The sequence below is a fragment of the Seriola lalandi genome, unplaced genomic scaffold, assembly GCF_002814215.2.
Source record: "Seriola lalandi dorsalis isolate HSWRI2012SDOR001 ecotype SW California unplaced genomic scaffold, Sedor1 jcf7180002054927, whole genome shotgun sequence".
In the NCBI taxonomy this organism is placed as follows: domain Eukaryota; kingdom Metazoa; phylum Chordata; class Actinopteri; order Carangiformes; family Carangidae; genus Seriola; species Seriola lalandi.
In genome coordinates this window covers 2,644,888-2,667,491 of record NW_019525479.1, presented here as the reverse complement: position 1 = coordinate 2,667,491, position 22,604 = coordinate 2,644,888, and the positions used below count along the sequence as shown (strand labels likewise).

General features: G+C 40.0%; 1 protein-coding gene across 1 annotated transcript; it reads left to right on the top strand.

Annotated features, from left to right (window-relative positions):
• The first annotated feature begins 1,376 nt into the window (after positions 1-1,376).
• LOC111644219 (uncharacterized) lies at positions 1,377-22,263 on the top strand. The gene is made up of 12 exons (XM_087170063.1): positions 1,377-1,656; positions 5,504-5,565; positions 7,000-7,212; positions 11,305-11,361; positions 11,665-11,766; positions 12,963-12,974; positions 13,131-13,133; positions 16,788-16,874; positions 17,774-17,779; positions 18,704-18,776; positions 18,989-19,084; positions 19,965-22,263. Exons 1-12 carry the CDS (start codon positions 1,524-1,526, stop codon positions 20,135-20,137), a joined length of 1,017 nt encoding a protein of 338 aa, XP_087026189.1. The 5' UTR covers positions 1,377-1,523; the 3' UTR covers positions 20,138-22,263.
• Positions 22,264-22,604: the final 341 nt, after the last annotated feature.

The following is a 22,604-nucleotide window of genomic DNA, read 5'->3' as shown; positions in this document are numbered from 1 at the left end:
ACCTGAACTGACTGACTGGCGGGCCGGTGGGGGGTTGGGTGGGTTTTTTTTCAGTTCTTTAACCGATAATGTTCACCATGAAAAGTGAATGTAGTTCTTATTTAGTTCAAACTGGGGTTTGTAGACCATCTCCATACCATAAACTAGAAAAAAAAGAAAACCTGCCCTAAAGGTTGGTAAATGTATTTACCCAACTAGATACAACAAAGAAAACTGTAAAAAAAACCTGTTTTCATTCTGCAAAGTCTCTTGTGGGACAAATAATTGATAAGAGTCACGTCAAGGTTAGTCTGAGCACACCCTGTCCAACATGTGTTTCCCAAATACTAAATACTAGAGTACCTCCAAATATACAGTACTTGAGCGAAAGCACTTAAATACTTTCCACCACTGTGTGAAGGAAAAGTGTTTTTGCCAGATTTTTGCTTGTTATAGTTATATCAGCCTACTGCAACATTTTTCAACAGTATTCCTCTAATAATTTCAGTGGTAAAGGAAGTATTTGAATCTTTTACTGAAGTAAAAGTGGAAATAAATAAGTAAATAAGTAGAAATACTACATTCAGCATTTGACTTAACTGAAAAAAGGAAATATTAGCAGCAAAATTTATGTTAAGTATCAAAACTAATGTATCATTACAATAAATTAATATTATTATTATTATTACATTTATAAATACTGTAAGGCTGCAGAAATAATGCAATGTAAACAACCTCTTAAAGAGTTCTCATAGAATAGCCCCTTCCAGACCATTTTATTGTCATATATTACTTTACTGTATTACTATTATTTGTGCATTCATGTGAAAGTAGTATTTTAATGTTGCAGCTGGTTGAGGTGGAGATAATTCTAACTATTTTACATAATGTTGTCTCGTTAATATATGAACATACATCATGATTTTAAGCTCATCATATCTGCTGTGTGAAAAATATTAGTTATCATGAAGTGAAACTTGTAGCTAAAGGTGTTCAACACTTGTAAATGAGTATAAAGTACAATACTCCCAGTGAAATGTAGTTAAATAGAAGAAGATGGAAATACTAGAATACCTCAATACTATACTTGACTTTCCTAAAATACAAATATGTCTTTTTGAGAAGTATATGGATATGAGATGTTCACGAACACTTAAAAAAATTAGTATGACGAGCTCAGGCTTTAGATGTGGCTTAGTGCATTTTCACAGCTACTGAATGAAAAATATCGCTGGAAAAAAAAAGAAAACACACAAAAATAAACGCAAAACAGAAACGTTTGTGCTGAAAGAAACTCACATCGTGCAGCAGAGGCTGCGTGAGCTGCGTGAGCTGCGTGAGCTGCGTGTCTGTAAAGGGTTAACAGGAGGAGGCGCAGCAGTGGTCAGCTCGTCTGGGTGGAGTGAAGTTCAGACATGCACTATAACAAATTAGCCAAGAGGAGCGCGTAATGGCTGAGTGAGAAATACTAAGAGATCTGAAAATACATCTCATCACAAACCCATCCAGGTCGTTACAGAGACGTTTACAGACACTGAGCTGAGATGGGTGAAGTGAGCGAAGAGTCGCTGCTGGATTATTTCTACTCCACCGGAGGCAACTCAGGCAGAGTCAAAAATGCAGACATGCTGAAGACATTTAAGCCTTTTATTGGCCATAGTGACTTGCAGTTACGTGGTAAGTAGCGAGCCGTTCTATCGTGGATTCAGCTTGATGAGAAATATTAACCCGAAAACGGGGGGAAAGTGTGAGAGTGGTCATGCGGCATCGGCTCCGGTACTGGTCGGTACTGTCCGTGGGATGGCACAAATATCAACTGACCTCGTGTTTGCCAGCCTGTACAAATAGCCTATGATTCATTTATTAAACGCAACAGTCCCCAGCCCAGCTTTAGCAAACGACTTGTATGTCCTTGCATTGTTCTCTGTTGTAAAGCAGACATCTGGTTTGCATTAAAAGCCCCTCCATAGATCTACAGTTTCAGCAGGAATTGTGTCATTTCCTCCCTCAGGCCAGTTGTAACTGAGCAGAGAGGGACCTGAACCAACCCATCACCTAAATATATGTCACACGAAGGCCCTGTGGCTCCTCAGGCAGAACCTGTGATCCCTCAGCAAAATGAGGAATGATTCAAATTTCTCTTTTCCCAAACATCTTAGGCCAGGACCACTGTATTAGCTGTAAAGGGTGTTCCACTGTGTGGCTGACCTTTCTCTGCTGTTCTTCTCCACCCACAAACTGTACTTGTGCTTGTGCAATCCTGTCCTGAATCATAGCCAACACCAAAGTACTTCCCATATTTCTACTGACAAATGGTTTTGGGAGTAACTATGTATACATGTGCTTTTTTTATTTTTTGCACCTTTGCTAGGTAGGCCACACCTTACTAAAATTGAAGCCATCAAATTACACAATTCTGTAATAAATCACAATTTAAAGCCAGAATATGCAAGTTATTAAAAGGAGTAACACAATCTTACTGTTAAAAATTAAAGGTTGTAGTTATGAGCAATTAAACATAATATTGCTTAGCTAATACATCAAGTGTTTTGCTGCTAATCTGACCATATAATGTAGCTATTGGTGGCGATGGATGGATTATGACACAACGGGCCCATGAAGACACACAGGTAAAAGGCCCCCCAACCCCCGATATAGGACCAAGATCCCCAGATGGAAACAAAGACAAAATGACTACAAAGTCATGTTGTAGGTCTTCGCCGTTTTGCAACACCGTGTGGTTGTTTTATGTCTCTTTGTGGTCTTTTTGCATCATTCGTAGTCATTTTGCATCCCTTTGTGGTCAGTTTGTGTTTCTTTGTATTATTTAATAAACAATAATCGTTAGCTGCAGCTCCGATGTTAGCAATCTTTGGATAGCTATTGCCATAATTGACATTACTGAGCCAGTTTGCTGACTCGTCTCTACTACTAAGTTTTAGCATTTTACATTTAAGTGACTTATTACAAAAGTTAATAAAAGAGTAAACACAATCAGCAGAAGACATGTTTGTTGTTTTCTGCTTGGCTGTTTTAACAGACTCAATATTGTTAGCTAAAGTTAGTTAATGTAAGCAAATTTAAAATAGATATTGTCATGTAGCTGAGTATATTAGCAGAACAATATTGAATTTGCTTATGAATTGCTTGTTGGTGTTTGTAACAGGCTGATTGTGTTATAACGTATTTCAAAGGTTATGTAGCTGTAAAGTGGAATGCACAGAAATGAATTGCAGGGCTGTTATTAGCCTGCATTTGCTTTAGCGAGGTGTGTCTACTGACTAATCACAGAATATTTGCTGTTTAACTGTTTAACTTTTCTTTTTTTTGGCCCAGAAAACAAATAATGAGCTTGTAATGATTCATCATTGATCCTCTCAGCTGCACCTTTACCTTTGGCACTGCCTGAAATACAAACATATTTTAACCTCCCAGACTGATTATACAAAGTGACCTTGGATTGCAGTTGCCAGCATGTACAGTCCAGATGCTATGTCAGCACTGCAGTTGTTGACAGAGGTTTATAGAGCAACCTTGATACTCATCAGCCATCTGACATGGCCGTCCAATTAGAAAAGTGCTTCCCACATATTTAAAGTCTGTCGTAGCATGTGGTTGCAGCTTTTCATGTCGTAATTGTGATGATAGCGTTTTAATCATAATTAAGTCCACATGCATGACTGGATGTGGACCTCTAATGGGCTCGCTTTTTTCATCAGATTGGAAAACTGGGGCATGGTTGGGAAGTGTAGCCGTGTTTGGGGGGGGGTGAGGGGGTTGCGCTTCGTGCACGTGTGTGTTTGTGCGAGTTGCTTGTTTTGGCAGTCCTCTGGCTAATAATTAACTAGCACATCTACAGTGCTACTCACTGTGCTAAGCAAAGAATTCTTTTGTTGAGACAGATGTAAGTGGCAGCTTCCTTTGGATTTCCTGTTGTTGTGATTGTGAGCCGAGCGGCTACCTCACTACAAATGTTCTTTCCGTGCACATCAGGAAAAGGAAACACTTCCAATTGTCCTGAGCGGCATGCCCATGTACACCTAGGCATGAATGGAATACCTACGCCTGGAAAATTGTTGTGCTTGCGTAGCTGAACTGGCTGTTTGTTAATCAGGGAGTCTACACTGAGAAACAGCTCTTAATCACACAATCTGCACGCGTCTGAATATCTGCTCACTGGTGTAAACAAAGACAGAAGGCTTTATCTGATGAGCTCTATCGGCTCGTCAGCTGTAGCTTGTTTGGTTCCCATAGGAAAGATTTAACGTGACTCAGGTTTTTGTCTTTGGGGATGCACTAAGATCGGCTCGTGTCTTTGCTCACACTGGAGGGGATCCTGTTTTTTCTCTCCTTAGCTCATCTTGCAGTGGCTTTTTTGTTGAAGCAACTGTTTTCCTGCAATGTGAGCTACATCTAGCTTGGTCAGCCAAGTGTATGCTGGAGCACACTTTGTTCCTCTTCCTGCCTCATCTAACCTCACATGAAGAAATAAAAACCAGCAGCTCATCCAGCAGACTGTCACTCACAAACCACACATCTACAGTATTGTAAACAGGCACTAATACGGTGCATTCAAAAGTAGTCAGAGCCTTGCATCTTTTCACACTTTGTTATGTTGCAGCCTCATGCTAAAATTAAAAAAAATATGATTTCTTTTCCTCATTAATCTACAAACAATACCCCACAATGACAGAAGGACAACATGTATGGTTTCCTTCAGACATGACATTTAGAATTAAGGTCAAACAGTTCAATCTTGGTTTCATCAGAGCAGAGAATCTTGTTTCTCACGATCTCTGTGTCCTTTAGCTGTTTTTCTTTTTGCAAACCTTCACTGAGGAGAGGCTTCGTCTGGGCACACAGGATCTCTGGAGCTCAGCCACAGTGACCATCACGTTCTTGGTCACCTCCCTTAACAAGGCCCTTCTCCCTTAATTGCTCAGTATGGCCAGGCGATCAGCTGTAGGAAGAGTCCTGGTTGTTCCAGACTTCTTCCTTTTAAGAATTATGGAGGCCACTGAATTTACCACAGGTGGACTCCAATCAAGGTGTAGAAACATCTCAAAGATGATCAAGAGAATCTGGAGGCACCTGAGCTAAATTTCAAGTGTCTGAATACTTATGTCAATGTGATATTTCAATTATGTTTTCACTTTGTCATTATGGGTGTTTATATAGTTTAGATTGATGAGGGAATTCTTTTAGTTTTATTTTTTTGCATAATGTGCAACATAATAAAAACTGAAGGGGTCTGAAGACTTTCCGAATACATTGTACATTCTAGCCGTGTCTCTATCTGGAAATACTTCATGTGTTTCTCTCACTTCTTGTACTTTGTGCTCTTTTATCCCTGTTTATGTCTGTCACCCACTTAAACCAGCTGAGCTGAGTGTGTTCCATTTCTTTGTGCCCTAGATTGACAATGTGGGTACTGGACCCTCTCATGTCAAAGTCTTACAGTATGTGAGCTATTAAAAGCTATGTTTCGTTTTCAGTTTTTCATGTCAAATATTTTTCCCTGCAGCTAAATACAGAGAGGAGTTCAAGCTCATCATTGACCGGATCGCTGTGGTGAAGTCAGAGAATGTGAGTAAGCTATTAAAATATTTTTACCTTTTGTGGGAAAAGCTCTGCTCCCCTGTTTTCTCTATTTATATTTTCTGCACTGAGGCATAACAACACAACTGTTTCACTATGATCAGTGGTTGTTTCAGTTTAACTATCATGACATAATAAGAAGTCATCCGATGTCTTTTTCTGCAGAACTGGTTTCCCCTGAGGGAGTGCAGCTGCTGTTTTCATTTTCCTTGAAACTATCTTTATGAAAGATTTTCACATTCTGACACTACCACAGAATGTTACTGCCAAACTAATCTCTCCAGATTCAGTTGAGTTATTATGTGTGGACTGGTTTTTAGTTTTGAAATTGTTTCAATCTTTTCTTAAAGGAATAGTTTGACATTTTGAGAAATTATGCTTTTATTTGCTTTCTTGCATTAGATCTCTGCCACTCTCATATCTGTCTATAAACTTCTAGTTTAGCTTAGCACAAAGACTTGCTAAATAAAATCTTCCTACCAGTACCTCTAAAACGCAACACATCTGATTTGTTTAAATCATAAAACACCAATTTGTTCTTTTACATTTGTGTTTGTGTACAAATGTAAAACTCTGTGCTGTAACAAGGACAGCCCTGCAGGATCCTCACGTTATTACAATGACCTTCAGGATGATGATGGATTGCACTAAGAATTACAGCAATATACCAACGAAAGAAGACTGCTACCTAGCACACATTCATTTAAAAAATGCAGGATATAAATACTTGAAATATCAGCTTTGCAAATGGTTTATGAGAGAGGAAATGCATTCTTTACATTTGTCAGACTTCCAAGGATAAAAAAAAAAAAACTGAACGGGACATATAGATGTGAGAGTCATCTTCTCATGTACATACCGACAAGACATGTCCACCTTGCTTCTAGTCTTTGTGATAAGCTAAGCTAAGCTAATTAGCTCCAGGCTGTAGCTTCACACTTTAAAGATAGATATTAGAGTCGCATCAATCTGCTTGTCAAACTATGAGTTATGTTGAGTTTTCTTTTTGATTTCTGCATAAAAACATTGATAATTGACTAAATCACATATACAAGATGTTAATAATAAAATATCTACAAATTTTACATTACATGAACCATTTAAAAGGTAATTAATACTTGAAAATGTAAATGGGGCTAGGTTTATTAGTTTGTAATCCACTGATGCTAGAAACTAGTTTATGTGCAACTAACCTGATGTGACATCTGAATAACTGGATTCAAAGGGCATTAGACATGTGAGGTACTGCTGTCGCTTTAAAATAAAGAGATATAATTCACATTCCAGGATAAATGCATAAAAAAAACAAAAAAACGACACAGTTACTCTGATGACTTCTAGTGTGCAGCACGCAAATAACGCAACAACATTCAGACTTTTTTCTGCTTCTCTAAGGCATACTGTGCTTTCTGACTGTCGCAGGGTGAGAAGTACCTCGTCCTAAAGAAGAAATACAGGCAGTTGCTGCAGGAGCGCGACACCAAACATCAACATTTGAGCCCAGCCAGGACAACGGCCACTGCACAGTGGGACGCAACGGACGCCTCGACGACGACGACGAAGACCTCTCCTCCCCACCACAAGGAACAACAGGATGAGCTGATGTCATGTGGGGAGCCCGAGGGTGCTGCAGAGGTGAATATGAAATCAACTTGTTTTTCTATTTTCTTTGTAAAAAAAAAAAAAAAAGAAAATTAAACTGTGTGGAGAGCTGGGATGATTCAGCAACAACACTGGATGCTGAAATGCAACTCTGTGAATGAGCCACGGCCCCAGGACACCATGTTTACTCTTCATGTGAGTGACGTGTTTATCTCTATACAAGACCGTCTTTGTTGGTGTACACTGGTGCCTTTTCTCTCCGAGCATGTGTCAGCATTTAATGATGGCCCTGTGGCGTAGACATTTACACAGAGCAACACTGTGGAACAAGAAAAAAAGAAAAAGCTCTTTTGCTTGGGCAAATCTAAGTTAGCCGCTCAGAGAAGAAAGGGAAGGTCAAAGGGCTTACGTCTTTACATAAAAGGCAGATATGTGTAAAACTAATGCATTAAAGCACTTGACTGTTGTGAAAATAAACACTATGCGCCGGTTTAATGCACAGTAATCCTCTAGAAGTACTTTTACATATTGTTCCTGCAATAAAACACGAGCATTTAACCATAAGATTTGAAAGATTAACATGTTTCATGCCACCGGTTTAACGTCCTCACACATGATTTGTTCAAACAGGCTCTAAAGTAAACATTATCTATCCACACCCAGATGGTGGAGGGAAAGAAAAGAGGCTGTTGACCTCAGCCAGCACTTGACACAGCTGAATGTTTGGCCTGTGAACATTCAGAGCAGAGAAAGATTGAGTTTATAGCCCATGATGTCTGTGCTCCTGTAGGACCAGCACACAGGAGCAGTCACTCCTCTGCAGCCTCCCATCATCCGTATCCAGGTACCCTCAGTGCAAAGCAGCGCGGAGGATGAGCTGGACAAAGATTCAGGGTCAAAGGTGACAATTTGCCTGACTGAGAGACAAAGGTTAAATATGGGCTTGTACCTGCTGGTGTGGAGCAGCAACACTGTCGCTTTTTGCTCACCTGCGTGAGGTTAATTCTGCTTACAGCCAATTACCAGCAAATGTACGTATGAGAGATCGCATATAAGTCTTGAACTTGATTTTCTGAGTAAACAAGGCTGAAATATGACGCTGCTGCTTGTTGCTGCTCGTTGCTGTAATTAATTGACAGTTGACCACAGAAAAATAATCTGGTATCATTTTGGTAATCAATGAATCCATTTACTAAGATAAAATATCAACAATTAACTGGTTCCATCTTCTCGAATGTGAATACTCCTTTTATCCCTCTATGATAGTAAATTGAATGTCTTTAAGTTTTAACTTATTCAAGGCATCACTTTGTGCTAATTGAGAAAATAATCGTCAGATTTGTTCATAAGGAAAATAATTGGTAGTTTCAGGCAGAGTTAGGTTTAGATGGATAGGTGTAGAATATGAGATTAGACTCTGTCTGTAATTGTTGTGTCAGTAATATGAATTCAAACATGACCAAACCAACTGAAAAAGAAAAGTGAAAGAGAACAAGACTAAACAGTTCTAGGACTCCTGTGTCTTGTCTAAAAAAAAAATTATTATTCCAACAACTTGCAGTGTCGAGTAACATCCACTTCAAAATCCATTTTAAAGAACACATTTGGAGTGTGACGTAGATGAGGAGGTACTGGAGGACTGTGGGGGCACATGAGACAAACAGCCTACTGAAATATGCACTTATTAAACCACCAGGCTTTTATTCCAGGCAGGATCTAGAGTCTGTGGAACAGTAGTTAAGACCATCTAATGAACAAACTGATGCTTGTAAATTAACATCAAAATTCTGAATTCTGAAGTGGGCCATTCAGCAAAATTAGTCATTTTACTTTTGGTACTTTAAGTACATTACGATGGACTGTTTCTTGTATTGGAGCGTTTCTACACTGTGGTATTGCTTCTTTTACTTAAGTGAAAGATCTGAGAACTTCTAGCACCACTGATGGAGAAAACACTGACTTTGTGCTCAGTACCTGCCCTCCAGTGGTTCCTCTGTCACCCACCAGGTGGTGCTAAGTAAATTACCTGGATCTGTAACCAACAGTATGTTGAATTTGAGTGGGGGGGGGGGTACCGCCCCCATGGGGGACATGGGGTGGGGGGGTCAGAATCTGCATTTAAATTAAGTGCTCTGTTATTATGTTAAGCAGCAACATGTTGGAACTCATTAGAAAGATAATAATCATTTGTGCCCATTAAAGAGATTGAGATTCATCCCAGAGAAAGGTATGCAGCTTTCCTTGATGGCCGGCGCAACAGACAGATGAAATATGCTGGCGTGTGTTAATGTAGCACTGCAATGAGATTAACAGTGTTTGCTTAAGGTATTAGTCACACCAGTGAACTCTGTATTCAGGACACCTAGTGATGACAGTTGTTTCGTATCACAGGAGCTACCTGGATGCTTTGTAGTGTTACATTATTAATCAGAACACCTGAGGCTGTAAACTAGTTTGCCAAAGCTGGATAGGAAATGTCGTTAATAATATCGTTAATGCTCCCAAACGAAGGATCATTATCTGGGGCAGATACATCCTGGTTCCTTCAATTTAAATACACGTATATCAGGGGGAGGGAGTTGTCTTTCCCTGGTATCTGACTTTTGTGGTTTTGGGTGAAACAACTACACAGGAATTTTCCATGAAAGTCTTTACAGGCATTCGTGTTCTCTTCAGGATGAACTATAATAACTCTGATGATTCTTTAAACTTTCATCTAACACCATCCTTTAGATCAAAAATTTCAGTTTGTCCAATATTTGAGCTTCTGACCAAATACCTGCCAAACTGACTTTCCCATGAGCCTCAGCAAATGTAGCAAATGCTAACAAAACTAAGACGGTGAACATGAACATTTCGCAATTAAATATCAGCATATTAGCATTATCAGTGTGACTAAAGCATTTAGCTCACAGCGCTGCTGTGCTTTAGTGTAGCCACAGAGCTCTTAGCATGGCTGTAGACTCTTAATCTTGTTTAGTTATCTAATTATTATTTAACCTCTGTGGTCATCTGACTTCCCCTTTCACTCTGAGAATGCTCTTGAAATTAGTGAACCCTGTTACTGTGTTAATAATCTGTTAGTCGATTTACCTAAGATTTAAAATAATCAATCAATGTAATTATTTTGATAATTAATTAATCCTTCAGGTCATTTATGAGGCAAAGAAAGCCAAAAAAGAATCACTAGTTCCAGCTTCGTCGTCTTTTTTCCGTCATGTGGGTTTGGGATTGTTGGTCAGACATGACCAAGATGTCACTTTGAGCTCTGGAAAATTGTGACAAGCTATTTTTCAGTATTTTCTGAAATGTCAAAGACTAGATAAATATTTGAGAAAATAATCAGATAAATAAATTGGGAAAATAATAGTTGCAGCCATAAAAAGCAAATTAAAATAACTATGAAACAACACAAAGTGCTGAGAGGGTATTTTGTGGAATTCCTGACCCCCTTGTTCAGTCTTTCCCTTCATGTCCGACATGCCCCATTTTTTTCTGCCAGTTATTATTGGTCTCCACCAAAAGTGTCAGAGTGGAAGCTGGATAAATACAATCCCTCCACTTTTCATGTTCAGCACGCTGACATGTGACAGTTTGTGCAAGAGACATGAAAGGGCTGAGTGTTTTAACATCATGTCTCTGGATGATCTGAGAACAATTTGCAATCAGGTTCTCCTCAAAAGAGGCAAGAAAGAAGAAACAAACTCTCCCCTCTAACATAAATCAGCCAAAGTGACACTTTTATACACTCCTACAAGGCTGTGCTCATTATGTGGAGTTTTTCCTCTCGACCCCTTCAGACTAAAATGATGAGGAAAGCACATGGCCTGACTGTAGGCATGTTGTTTTTTGGTTAATTGTTAATTGGATTGTTATTCATTACCCCTTATGTGTGAAAGTGTCGCCTCTGCCTCGCTGTCTCATTACCTCTCTCTATCTGTCTGACACCCTTTGGTCACGTCTCGTCAGCTGGAAAACATCACAGCAGTGTGTGTACCCTGTGATGTTTGATCATGCTGAGTGAGCATTATGACCGATACGGTGCGGTTAACTTGTGTCACAGTCACAGTTCGGCTTCTTGTCACCACTGAGCAACAAGTCCGTCTCCTGTTTTGTGTCTTTCAGTCCGAGTCGGAGCAGGACGAGGAGTGTACGGGCAGCATGGGCTCCGCTGCTGTGGCCGTAAGTCCTTTTCCTGTCTTTTCCTGTGGTTCTCCTGTGGCTTTAGAGACAGCTTTAAGAAAAGCCATAATCAGAAGTTCAAGTATTAACTGTTGGAAGTCTGTGCAGCGTCATCATGGGTGTCTCCCACAATGTGTCAGTTGGTTGTGACTCAGTGGTTTGTAGGAAATGGATTAGAGGTTTGTAGCTTCAGCACTATCAAAAGAGCACACAACAGGATGTGGATGGTAGGGTGTGTGTGTGTGTGTGTGTGTGTGTGTGTGCCTGTCTGACCCCCTCCCCCCCTCATTCTCTCTGTACTAGCTGGATCCTATAGAAAAGGAGTGGATCTACTCTGCTGCTGGCGCTCGAGTCCCTGACCTCTCTCAGCTGCTCAGACAGGACCCCTCGCTGGCGAACAAGAAGGTAGCTCTGCGTCTTAAAGGAGAATTCAGCTTTATTACAAATACTGTTTTCATATTTATGGCCATGTGCAGGTAATAATAACATCTGGGAACGTGGCGATATTGCTACCACAAAGTATGATGGGGCAAGAAGCTTTAACACCCAGGTTAGCCAAACTTATTTATGAAGCAATGCTTTATCACTGTTCAACATGCTCAAAATAAAAGTTATGATGAAGTTATGAAAATGTTGAAAATCCCTTCAAGGATACAGTATCTTCAATACCAGACTCTTTTAACTTCTGTATTACACTGTTTAATTGTCGCTCAAAAATATGTTTTTTATAAATCATTCATTACGTCCAGTCACACAACTTTAAAATACAAAGAACAATACAACACTGTGTTGATGTTCTTCAGTGTGTGAAAACTGTGTCGCCTATGTCTTCAATCTAATTTCCCTAATCATCACTGGTCTTCAGATGTGATGGAAAAGTAAACAGACGTTTAAAGTACGTACTTAAGTTCCTTTGGCTCCACAGTCCCTGGAACTATTTGGTCAACGAGGGTTAAAACCTGATCTGATCGTGTCACTGCTCGGTCTCTTGTCTCGTCAGACTTTGTTGTAGAAATGTTGCGTGTGTTCCCAATGTGATCAAAACTCACGGCGCCAATAATCAAAACAACACAAATCAGACATGAGGTGTCTCAAAAACCGTCCCTGGAAGGACATTACCAACACCCGCTACCTCTCCACAGCCACAGAGATGTTGTAAAGGACTGTTCACACCCTGTTTGACCTGTCGCCCTCCAGCAGGCGCTACAGGTCGTTCAAAACTCCGTCCACTAGACTTAATGAACCGTTTCTTTCCCTGAAACCATTTGCACTCTTAATCAACACAATCATGCAAAATGAAATACACTACTGGTGGAACATTCATCATCCCTGTGCAAGTTCCCCACGGACATCTACACGTGCCATAATCACTGAGACACTTTATATTTATCTATTTATATTAATGTGGGTGAAGCTTTTCACTTTTAATTGTTTTTAACTAATGTACCAACCATCTATTCTCTTCTGTTATCCTTAAACGCATCACAAATACTAAGTAAAAAAAAATCTTTTTTAATAAAAACTATTTCATGTGATTGAAATCATTATTAATTTGTATTTTTTTTTTTTTTTTTATATCTTCTCTTGGGGGCTCAAACCAGGACTTCACCTCAGTGAGTATTTGATGTGGCACAGACTGTATGTAACTGTAATTATATGAATTATTATTAAGTCATTGTGTTGGACATTGTCTATGATTTTTGTCTGATTTAAAGCCTCTTATTTTCTCATTCTGATGCTGCTGACTGTGACCATGACCGTCCTGTTAGGGGGTAAGTTTCATCATTCATACCTCTATCTGCACCTTGTGTGTAATAAAACTTAGATTATCAGAACGGAAGTTTATTTACCACTTTGGTAACAACAAACCGTATTTCAGATCTGTGATTCTTTATTTATCAACTGATTTCCTCGCTCTCAGACCTGCGCTTTGCTTGTGTAACTTTCACAAGCTCATTCTGTCGAGATTTTCCCTGTAATAGTATTCTGAGAACCCTGTGTTAAAACATCCAGATCATGCATTTCAAAGGTCCACTATCAAAAGGATTATGAAAGATAGCTTTTTAGCTCCTGTGCCCCCCTGACAACCCAAATCCTTTTATTTGTCTCCCTGTGCGCTTAAGAGATTTGAGCTCATGTTTGTTGTCCCTCCCCTGTGTCACAGTTCTCACACTGTCCTGTGGCCATGGCAGACCACCTTCTAAGAGTGGCCCTAAGCCTCTGCCATCCCCACCCGGACAAGATAGCATGGCCGCCATTGAAGTGTAGGGAGATTGGGAAGGGGAGGGGGGGATTAAGGAGACTCTTAATGCCCCACAAAGACTTCACCCACTTAAAGATAATCTGAAAGTAATAGAGCAGGCTGGGATTAATTGTAGAACAATGCTGGTTGTGTCCCTGGGAAGGTGCTAAGTCTCCCTCAGGCCTCTTTGATGTTCCCCTTTAGCCTTCAGCCTTTCCCTGTTCAGCATGTTCAGCAGAGGTGGATGCCTTTCCACAGATAACACACAGAGATACCATCAATCAGAAAAAAAAAGAAAAAGTTACAAGACTAACGAGAACCAAAGGCGTTTAAACCAGGAGTCGTTATATTTGATCTACATTTGTCATGTTCTGACTTTGAGCTAAGTGTACCAAACACCAGGCTCTAAGTCACATGTTTGGCCGGGACTGAAGGGATTACTCTTCATCCTGGGAGGACTTAAGTGTTTCCTGTTCTCACCAAATGTTTGTCGGGATCAGGTGGTTTTATAGATATGATCTTCAAACAGTGGTTTAAAAGGTTGAAGTCAGAACACCTATATTTCACCTAAGGCAAATGGTCCTCGCTCCAAAGTCTCACTCTGTTTTTCTCTTCCTGCTCTCCTCCTGGTGACGTGGGCCTCCATCCCTGCTGTGACGGACTTCCTCTGCCACACAGTTTGTAAGTACATCATTAGCCCATCACTCCTCTCTCTGTCTTTCCTCCACATCCATGGCAGTGGTCAGTGTCTCCTGGTGATCTGAGCCCTCTCTAGCCGCCACTTGCCTCACATGGAGGGGACACAGCCGTCCCCCCTGAGTGATCGGACAGGTGGGGGGTCACCCCGGTGGGTAGAAACAGAAACGAGAGGAGGCGCAGGAAGGGAAGACGCCGCATCCTGTTCAGCCTCGTCCATCACTCTTGTCCGCGGGGAGACCCGCCGAGCCGCCCGTCAAACAGCCCTCTGGCCAATCTGTCTTCAGATGTGACAGGGGACAGACAAAAGAGATGGAGATACTCCAGCCAGACAGCATCTATCACAATCTGTCCCCCAGACGCCTGACGTAGAGAGATGTAGCTTCCTCAGTCCCGTCAGTGGACTCAAGCAGATATTTTTTTTCTTGCCAGCTGTGGGACAGGCCTGTTGTACTACGATTAGCGTCATAGCACCTAAGCACAAACAGACTTATGTCCTGTTCAAGCAGTGCGAGAGTCCCAGTTTGTTTCTCCCTTTTATTATCATTATACTCAAGTCACAGAACTAAGCATTCATTTCTCTGTAAAATAAATGCCTGGTCATGTTATTACAGCTGTTCTGAGGGGATTTCCAAATCCTCAAACCTGTTGTTTTAAGCTGTGACTGTACTTCCTATCCATTAAATATCTCTTTGCTTATTTAGTATGAAAATATAAAATAATAGAGAGTAACACTGATAAAGGCAAACATAACATATATGTGTTATATAAATTCAGCAAAGACATATGTCTTGTCATGCATCCATCTTTGTTCTGATTAGGAAATACCCTTACATATATGGAAATGCATAAAAAAAACCTAACACAATCAATCGTGCAGCAAACAGAACATTTTTTCATGTTAGAAGAGTCTGTGAGGATTTAGGAGACACCTTGAGAAAAGTGTTATGTATTATGTTCCTTCTGGGCTTTTCAACTACCACCAGGTATTTATTTTTCTGACAAAGAAGCTTTGAAGCTCTGTGACTCAACAGCATCAGAAACTGTCTAAACTGTTTATATAAAATCTTCCAGATGGTAAATGTGTCAGCAAACACTCAGCAGGTATCGTCTCAACTCGCCGTGTCATCAAACAGCTTTGCTGGTGGAGCTGATCGTTTTTAGCGCTAACAACACATATAACAACACATATATATATATATATATATATATATGGAGAATGGCGAATGATATTCACAAATGAACTCAGCAGGCGACATTTCTGGTTTATGGACAGTGAACAAACTTCATTTATATTTACATTATCTGAGCAAAGAATTATTTTTGATCCATCCACAGCAAGTTAATGTTTTAACTTGTTGAGGTAGAGCTAGTTCTAATATTAATTAAAAACTTAATGAGGAATGTTTTTAATGTAAAAGCTTAATCTACAAAGTAACAACTTTCAAATAAATAAATAATTTAGTGTAAAAAGTCCAATATTTCCATCTGAACTGTGGTAGAATAGTAGCGTAGAAGAGTAGAGTAGAAAGAGAAAAGAAAATGGAAATAAGCAGAAGTAGCTCAAAATTGTGTATAGGTACAGCCAATGTACTTGGCTGGTTACATTTCATCACTGAATCTTACTTAAAATGAACTTCTTCCTTAATGGAACCTGCATTTTACAAAGAAATCATTGTATAAATGCATTTAAGTTCCATATTACTGCTGCTGGGTGAAAACCTCCGTCTCCACAACTAAGAAAAGTAGGTTTAATCTTGCTCTTTAAAGACCCCCCCCCCCCAGCTGTGTAGTTAACAGAAGTTATAAGCTTTTCATCTATCCAATGTTAATATGTAGTTGTGGGGTCAACCTCAGACGCATGCGGTAACTTAGCCAACATCTGCACCGACGCTCAGCTTTCACCTGTTGATAACACATAATTATGCAGCTTAAAGTGTGCAGGAAAAACAGGAGATCACAGTTCTGGTCAAACAGGTGGATGTGGTTTGCATTTGCATGTGACTCGAGTTTTCTGCTTCATGCACGTGTCTATTATTTTAACATCTACGCACACTTGGAGGATCTTAGCATGCGAACATGTGGGTGTATCTCTGGGAGGGAGGGGGGAGGGGGGTTGTTTCCCTCCTTGACGTGTGCTGACAGTAGTGCGGTGATGTCTGGGTGGGTCTCCCCTCTGCGGGTCACACTAACATCATCAATCTTCCCCCTGGTGACAGGCGGCCAGGCCCCCTGACTGTGGGCACAGTGCTGTGTTGTTTTGTAATTAGGCTCCGTTAGATGGCAGGAAACCTTCTCTCCATCCCTTTTTCTCACCATCCCTCCATCCGTCCACTCCCCTTCGTGCGCAGCTGGCCCTCCGCCCTCGCACAGCCAATAAGACGCTGCACTGCTCAGCTTAGACAACTTGTAATGATGCTACATCAATTACCACGGCTGATAACTGTAGTGGATACTTTATGAATAACTCTCTCTTTGTTCCACACAGACAGCTCTGCACTGGGCCGCCAAACATGGCAACCAGGACATGGCCTCTCTGGTGATGAATGCTGGTGCTGACGTCAACACCAAATCAGTGAGTTTTTTTTTTTCTTTCTTTGCTACACAAGGATTTTGAAGGGGCACTCCAGTGATGCACTTATTCAGTTTCTTGCCAAGAGTTAGGTGAGAAGATTGATGCCTCTCATGTCTCCCTCTCATTTTATTTTTTCACTCCAGCTGTTTAGTATTGCACATCAATAAATCAGGGGGAATTGTGCAAAACAAAATCGAAGCAGCAGAGGCCAAAAATATCGTGACTTTTAGTGCCCGATTATCCTACTTTCAGCATCTTTCATGGAGAACCAGAGACTTGACATGAAGTCCAGACTGGTGTCTGTTCCACTACCTCCTGTAACTCACTGCTAATGGTCATTCAGTATGTCTTAACTGTCTTTCTGGGAAAAAAATGTGGGGTCCATTTCATACATACACAGCTAATTTAATTTTTCAAGTTCGAAGCCAGTGAGAGAGAGAAAAGGAGAAAAATGAGGGAGGAAGGGGGAGGCACTGTTCAGTGTCCTCCTGCTCTCTGTGGTCGTCTGTACTGTGTTTTAATGCACAACACAGTTGTTCTCATTTATATATGTTTCCTTTCTCTTATCAAACAACAACAACAACAACACACAAGAACTCAGTAGTCATTACTACATTATTACCTGAGTACTCAGTCCACACCCATCATCAAACTCAGTCACGTAACTTAGCAGGTGTGCAATCCAACTGACAAAGATCTGTCAAAAAGTTTTCATATTCAAATACAGCCAAAGAGCATCTGTTACTGCCACTAAATGAGCTGCTGTATTTATTTGGTTAAAACAACACTGGACTATATTATAAATATTATAAAATGTGGCCGCTGATGAACAGATGCTCCACTTCTGAAATGTTTCCTGTTTACATTGAAACCATGACGGAGCCTGATCGCAGCCAGAGCACGGAGCCCGTCACATGCTCTGTACATTTGGTGTTGAGACAAATCAGCATCCACTACAGCACCTGCTATTAGAAATGTCTCACGTATAAATTCCTCTGTGAGAACAAAATTAATTAATACAGTTACTAATAGACTTTAGAAAGCTGCCTCCGGAGCCACGAGTCTTAACTTAGTGTGTGAAATCAGTGGAGCGCCCCTTTAAGCCTATGTTGCATTTAGCTTTTCTTGTGACACGAACATACACCGATTTATTCTTGGTATGCTTCTTCCTTGCAGCATGTGAGTATCCAGGCTTTTGCCAGTGTCGGTGACGGGTATGTACAGTATCTGTCTTAATCTCAATGGTCTAACAACAGGACAACAACATGGCTGCCGGTTCCTTTCTGGTGTGGCCTTCAGTGATGTAATGTTCCCTAAATGATCTCTATGAAGATCCAGCTGTGCAAATGTATTACAGCAGCACGTGTTGTTGGGCCGCAGGAGTGCTCCGCTAATAAATCATGTCATGTCATGTTAATTGTTTCCCAAAACAGTGCGTCTATGTGCCAGCATGCACAACTCCAAAACTATGCAATTTTCAGTGAATTACTAAGCAATTATGTTTTTATCATTATCTGGTGTTTCCATAACCTTTGCTAATTTGTATACTTTTTTTTCTCCATGCTGTTTTCATTGGCTGCCTTTGGGTCTGGGAAACTCTAGGGGGTAGGTACTAAAGCCTTTCAGCACTTTGCCACAGTCACTCACCTCAACACAACACAAAGTTTTGTGTTGAGGGGAGTTTTAAACTGCTAAGTCTTTTATGTGTCAATGAAGTGTTGAAAGTGTGTTTGCATCACAAGTGTCCCTGAAAAGTACTTCAGAATACACGTTTTTCAATTTTCTGTATGCATGTTTCCCTCTGTCTTCCTCTTGTTTTTGTTCTGCAGGGGTACACACCTTTACACATTGCAGCGTTACACGGTCATCAACATATTCTCGACCTGCTCATAGGGACATATGGTAAAAACTGCTTTCATTTAAACTGTTGGTTACAGAGATAATTTACTCCATTCACTGTAGGAGTGAGTGAGAGACATGATTTTTACTTTACAGCAGGTTTCAATCTCATGCAGTTATTTTTGTTTACCTTTGGATGATGAGTTTTTTTCCTCACAGCTTTCGGTGTTAGGTGCCAGAGAGAAAGCTCAGAGATTTAATTTTACTCTTATCAGGTGCCAAAGAAAACTTGAGGGACTACAGCGGCCATCTTGCCTGCCAATACCTAAACATCAAAGAGACAGAGGGTGTAGAGGAAGAGTGCGAGCTGCGTGAGTGCCTCATTCTTCTGCTGATGAATTATAAATGATTTAATGAATGACCATCAGTTTTATTAATGCTACAGTATATAAGGAGAGCACTGTGGCTTTTGCATGACCAGTTAGATAAAGCCTTTGAATTGTGTTGTCTTTGTAATAACTGAAGAAAAGGCTAATTAAAACATAAAATAAGCATTTTTTTCTTTGAAGTAATAGTTCAGCATTTTGGAAAATGTTATTCATTTTCTTGGTGAAAGATGAGAATAGATAAATGAGAAGATCAATACCACTCATGTCTGTATGTCAAATACAATGACAAGTACAAATTTACCGTCAACTTAGTTTATCTTAGTTTAGCTTAGCATCAAGACTAGATACAGCGGGAAAAAGCTGGCCTGTCCAAAGGTTCAGAATCCACCTACCAAGAAAAAAATAAATAAAAAAAGCATATTCCTGGAGATTCCAGGAAGTTACTGCTCTCAGCCAAGAAGTAGTCCAGCCCCCTGTAAAACTACAACTTGTCGTTTTCTGCAGACAAACAAATGCATAATTATTGAGCTTTATAGGTGCTAGTAGCTTTGGATAGAGCCAGGCTAGCAGTTTCCCCCTGCTTCCAGTCTTTATGCAAAGCTAAGCTAACCAGCTGCTGGCTGTAGCTTCATTTTTACTGCAGACATTCTCATCTCACCTCATCTCATCTCATCTCATCTCATCTCTCTCTTCTCATCAGAGCCTCCCAACATTTCAGTTTTGCTATCTATAATATAAAAACTGCTTTCTCAAAACTGCTCCGATCGCAGACAGAATCTTGCAGCTTCAAGGTAACTAGAGGTTAATGTGTGAATTATGTTTTTCCCTAAAATCAATCAACATGTTTTTCTTGTGCTCCCAGAGTTTCAAGTCACTCAGGCCCGGGAGCGGAACAGGAACAGGAAGCTGGTATCGTTGTTCCACTCCAAGAAGAAGTGGGGCTCAGCAGAGGAGCTGGCTCCAATAGAGGAGGAGAGGACGGCGTCACATCAGCTCGTCCTTCCTCCGTTCAGACCCAGAAAATTCTCCCGCTGAGGAAGAACAGACGCCAGGGACGATTTCTGACTTATACTATATTGACACTTAATGTAAACACCCCCGTATATACCATGGAAGTATTAATACTGTATGTGTATATTTATTATGTGTACACACACACACACACACACACACACACACACACCGACACTCATTCCGTTCATACACACCTAATCGCACTTGCTTGCTGACGCACCTGAAAGCTCCACGTACTGAATACAGATGCTTTAACTTGAATTGGAAGTGTTGCAGGTGATGCTACGCTTATACATGTATTATCAATAGTTATAATCACCATAGAAGTGTTTCTCAAAGCCTTTTTAATAACTGTTGCTAAATGTGACATATGCCTTACAACTTCAAATGAGCTCACAGCGATTCTTTAATCTCGCCTTTGCGTTAAAGTGAGCAGTGACCAAATCATCTACGTTCACGTTTACTCTGGAGGAGCTGGAGGATAAAGCTGGTGATATTCTATATTTGTGTTACTGTTAGTTTGTCTCAAAATGAGTCACAAATATGTTGGACACTGTAGTTTTTAGTAAACAGGAGTAAATTGTGGATTTGCTGGGGCCTGTTTTGAGCCACACTCGGTGTTGTGATGTCGTAGTGAGTATTTACAGCAACAGGACGGTGTATGTGGCATTAATTCAAATTAAACTAGAGTCCATGTTCATCGTAACGGAGAGACAAGTCTCCCAGTGCAACAGTGTGGCTCACTAATGTCGTTTAGATAAACGAGCACTAATAAAATATATCAGACATTGGATATAGAGTTGATACTTGGTAAAAGGGTCGATTCATTGTTGGTTTAGTTTTTTTTTTTCTCGTAGATATATAATATCACCAGACCTCTCCTTTAAAGGATCATACTGGGGGGTTTGTATGTTGTGGCCCGATACAAAAGAAAAAAGAAAAATTCCAAAATGCATCTTTAGTACTTAAATTAATTTCCTAGATTCTACACAGCCACTGATTTAGATTAATACGCCAATATAGTATTTAAATCCATCTACAGAGACATTCCAGTGATCCTATTTGCTGAAAATTTGGTATTAATTCTGTAATCGATTAATTATTTTGATCGAATCAAAATTATACTGTCATCTAATGGCAACTTTTAAAAAAGTCTTCCTTGTTGATGCATTCAAATGCTACCAGGAAACTGCAACATCTGAGACTGAGACTTGAGATACAGCTGCTTTACTTCACAGATTCCTTTCCTTTTTTTAACCAAATGTGTGTTTGTTTATTGTTTGTTGTGGGTTTCTGAGCGGGGATTTAACTTTATAAATAAGTAAGCCCATGAAGGCACCAGCAAGGAACCCAACTTACAACTGAATTATTATGACAAGCAACAGAGTAGTAATTGATGAAGTAATCGATAAATAAATGTGAAATCTTTGCTGTGATTAATTAGCTATTTCAAGCAAGGTTTCATGTACAATGAAGGTGCTCAGTCTTTATACGAGTTTATTTTCATTCTGTTTTTGGAAAGTTGAAAATCTTGATTCTAAAAAGTGACATTATACTTTGAAAATGGTTAGCACTGGTGTAAAGTGTTTGTGATTAGTTAATGGGCTTAAACATATAAAACCATTGGTGTGTCTTTAAATCCAGGCCACTGAGACATTCCACAAAAAAAGGATGCATTAAAAAAATTCATGCATTTCAAACATTACTACAAGGCTGGATCATGTTATGCTTTATGCCAATTAGCAGTTAGCATGTCTGTCATATCACTTTTGGTTATTGACAGGTTGTGATGGTTTTTTTGTTCGTCTGATTCAAGACTCATCTGCTGATTTTCAATTCATTGCAGCTCTGTTACCGAGTTCCAGTTCCCTTGAAAACTGATTGTATTTTATTTTGTATACTAAACCCAGTGAATCCGAGTGTTATTTTAAACCTTTGCAAATCGACTTTTGCACTGTTCCAGTGTGAATCTATGTCTTCTGGTTTATTCTGCCAGTTTGTTTAAAAGGGCTTTTGTATTGTTCATTATTTTCATATGTTGTGGACGATGCCAATTATGTAATCTAAAGAACCAGCCTCCATTACATCTTTTGCACAATATTTATATAATGAAGATATTTTGGTATTAAACTGTATTTTATATCAAACTCTTCACCTGTAGTTTTTGCAGCTCGAGCTGTTGTGCGTCTGCTTCACTGAATTATCTACATCAATCTCCCATCTCTGGACCGAGTGTCTCGGCTGCTCACACCGCAGCTTCTCCTTACACCAAAGAGAGAAGAAGAACAACTTGCGTTGATGCTTTTTTTCTCTCTTGCTATAGAATAACCAGAGTGTTTTTAAGCTGCCTTTGATCTTTCTTTAACTACCTGACTTTGTGGGCTACAGATGGAGTAAATATGGGCCCTGCTAACTCTCCATACGGCTTTAGACCTTAATTCCTGATTAGCTGAAAAGGGCAGCACTTGCTTTTGGGTCTTGGATATCA

Bases quoted from the DNA above. Each gene is read 5' to 3' on its own strand.
- LOC111644219 (XM_087170063.1), top strand. From the start codon at position 1,524: ATGGGTGAAGTGAGCGAAGAGTCGCTGCTGGATTATTTCTACTCCACC. The intron at 11,362-11,664 runs GTAAGTCCTTTT...TCTCTGTACTAG, and splicing joins TGGGCTCCGCTGCTGTGGCC to CTGGATCCTATAGAAAAGGA. The intron at 19,085-19,964 runs GTGAGTGCCTCA...TTGTGCTCCCAG, and splicing joins AGAGGAAGAGTGCGAGCTGC to AGTTTCAAGTCACTCAGGCC.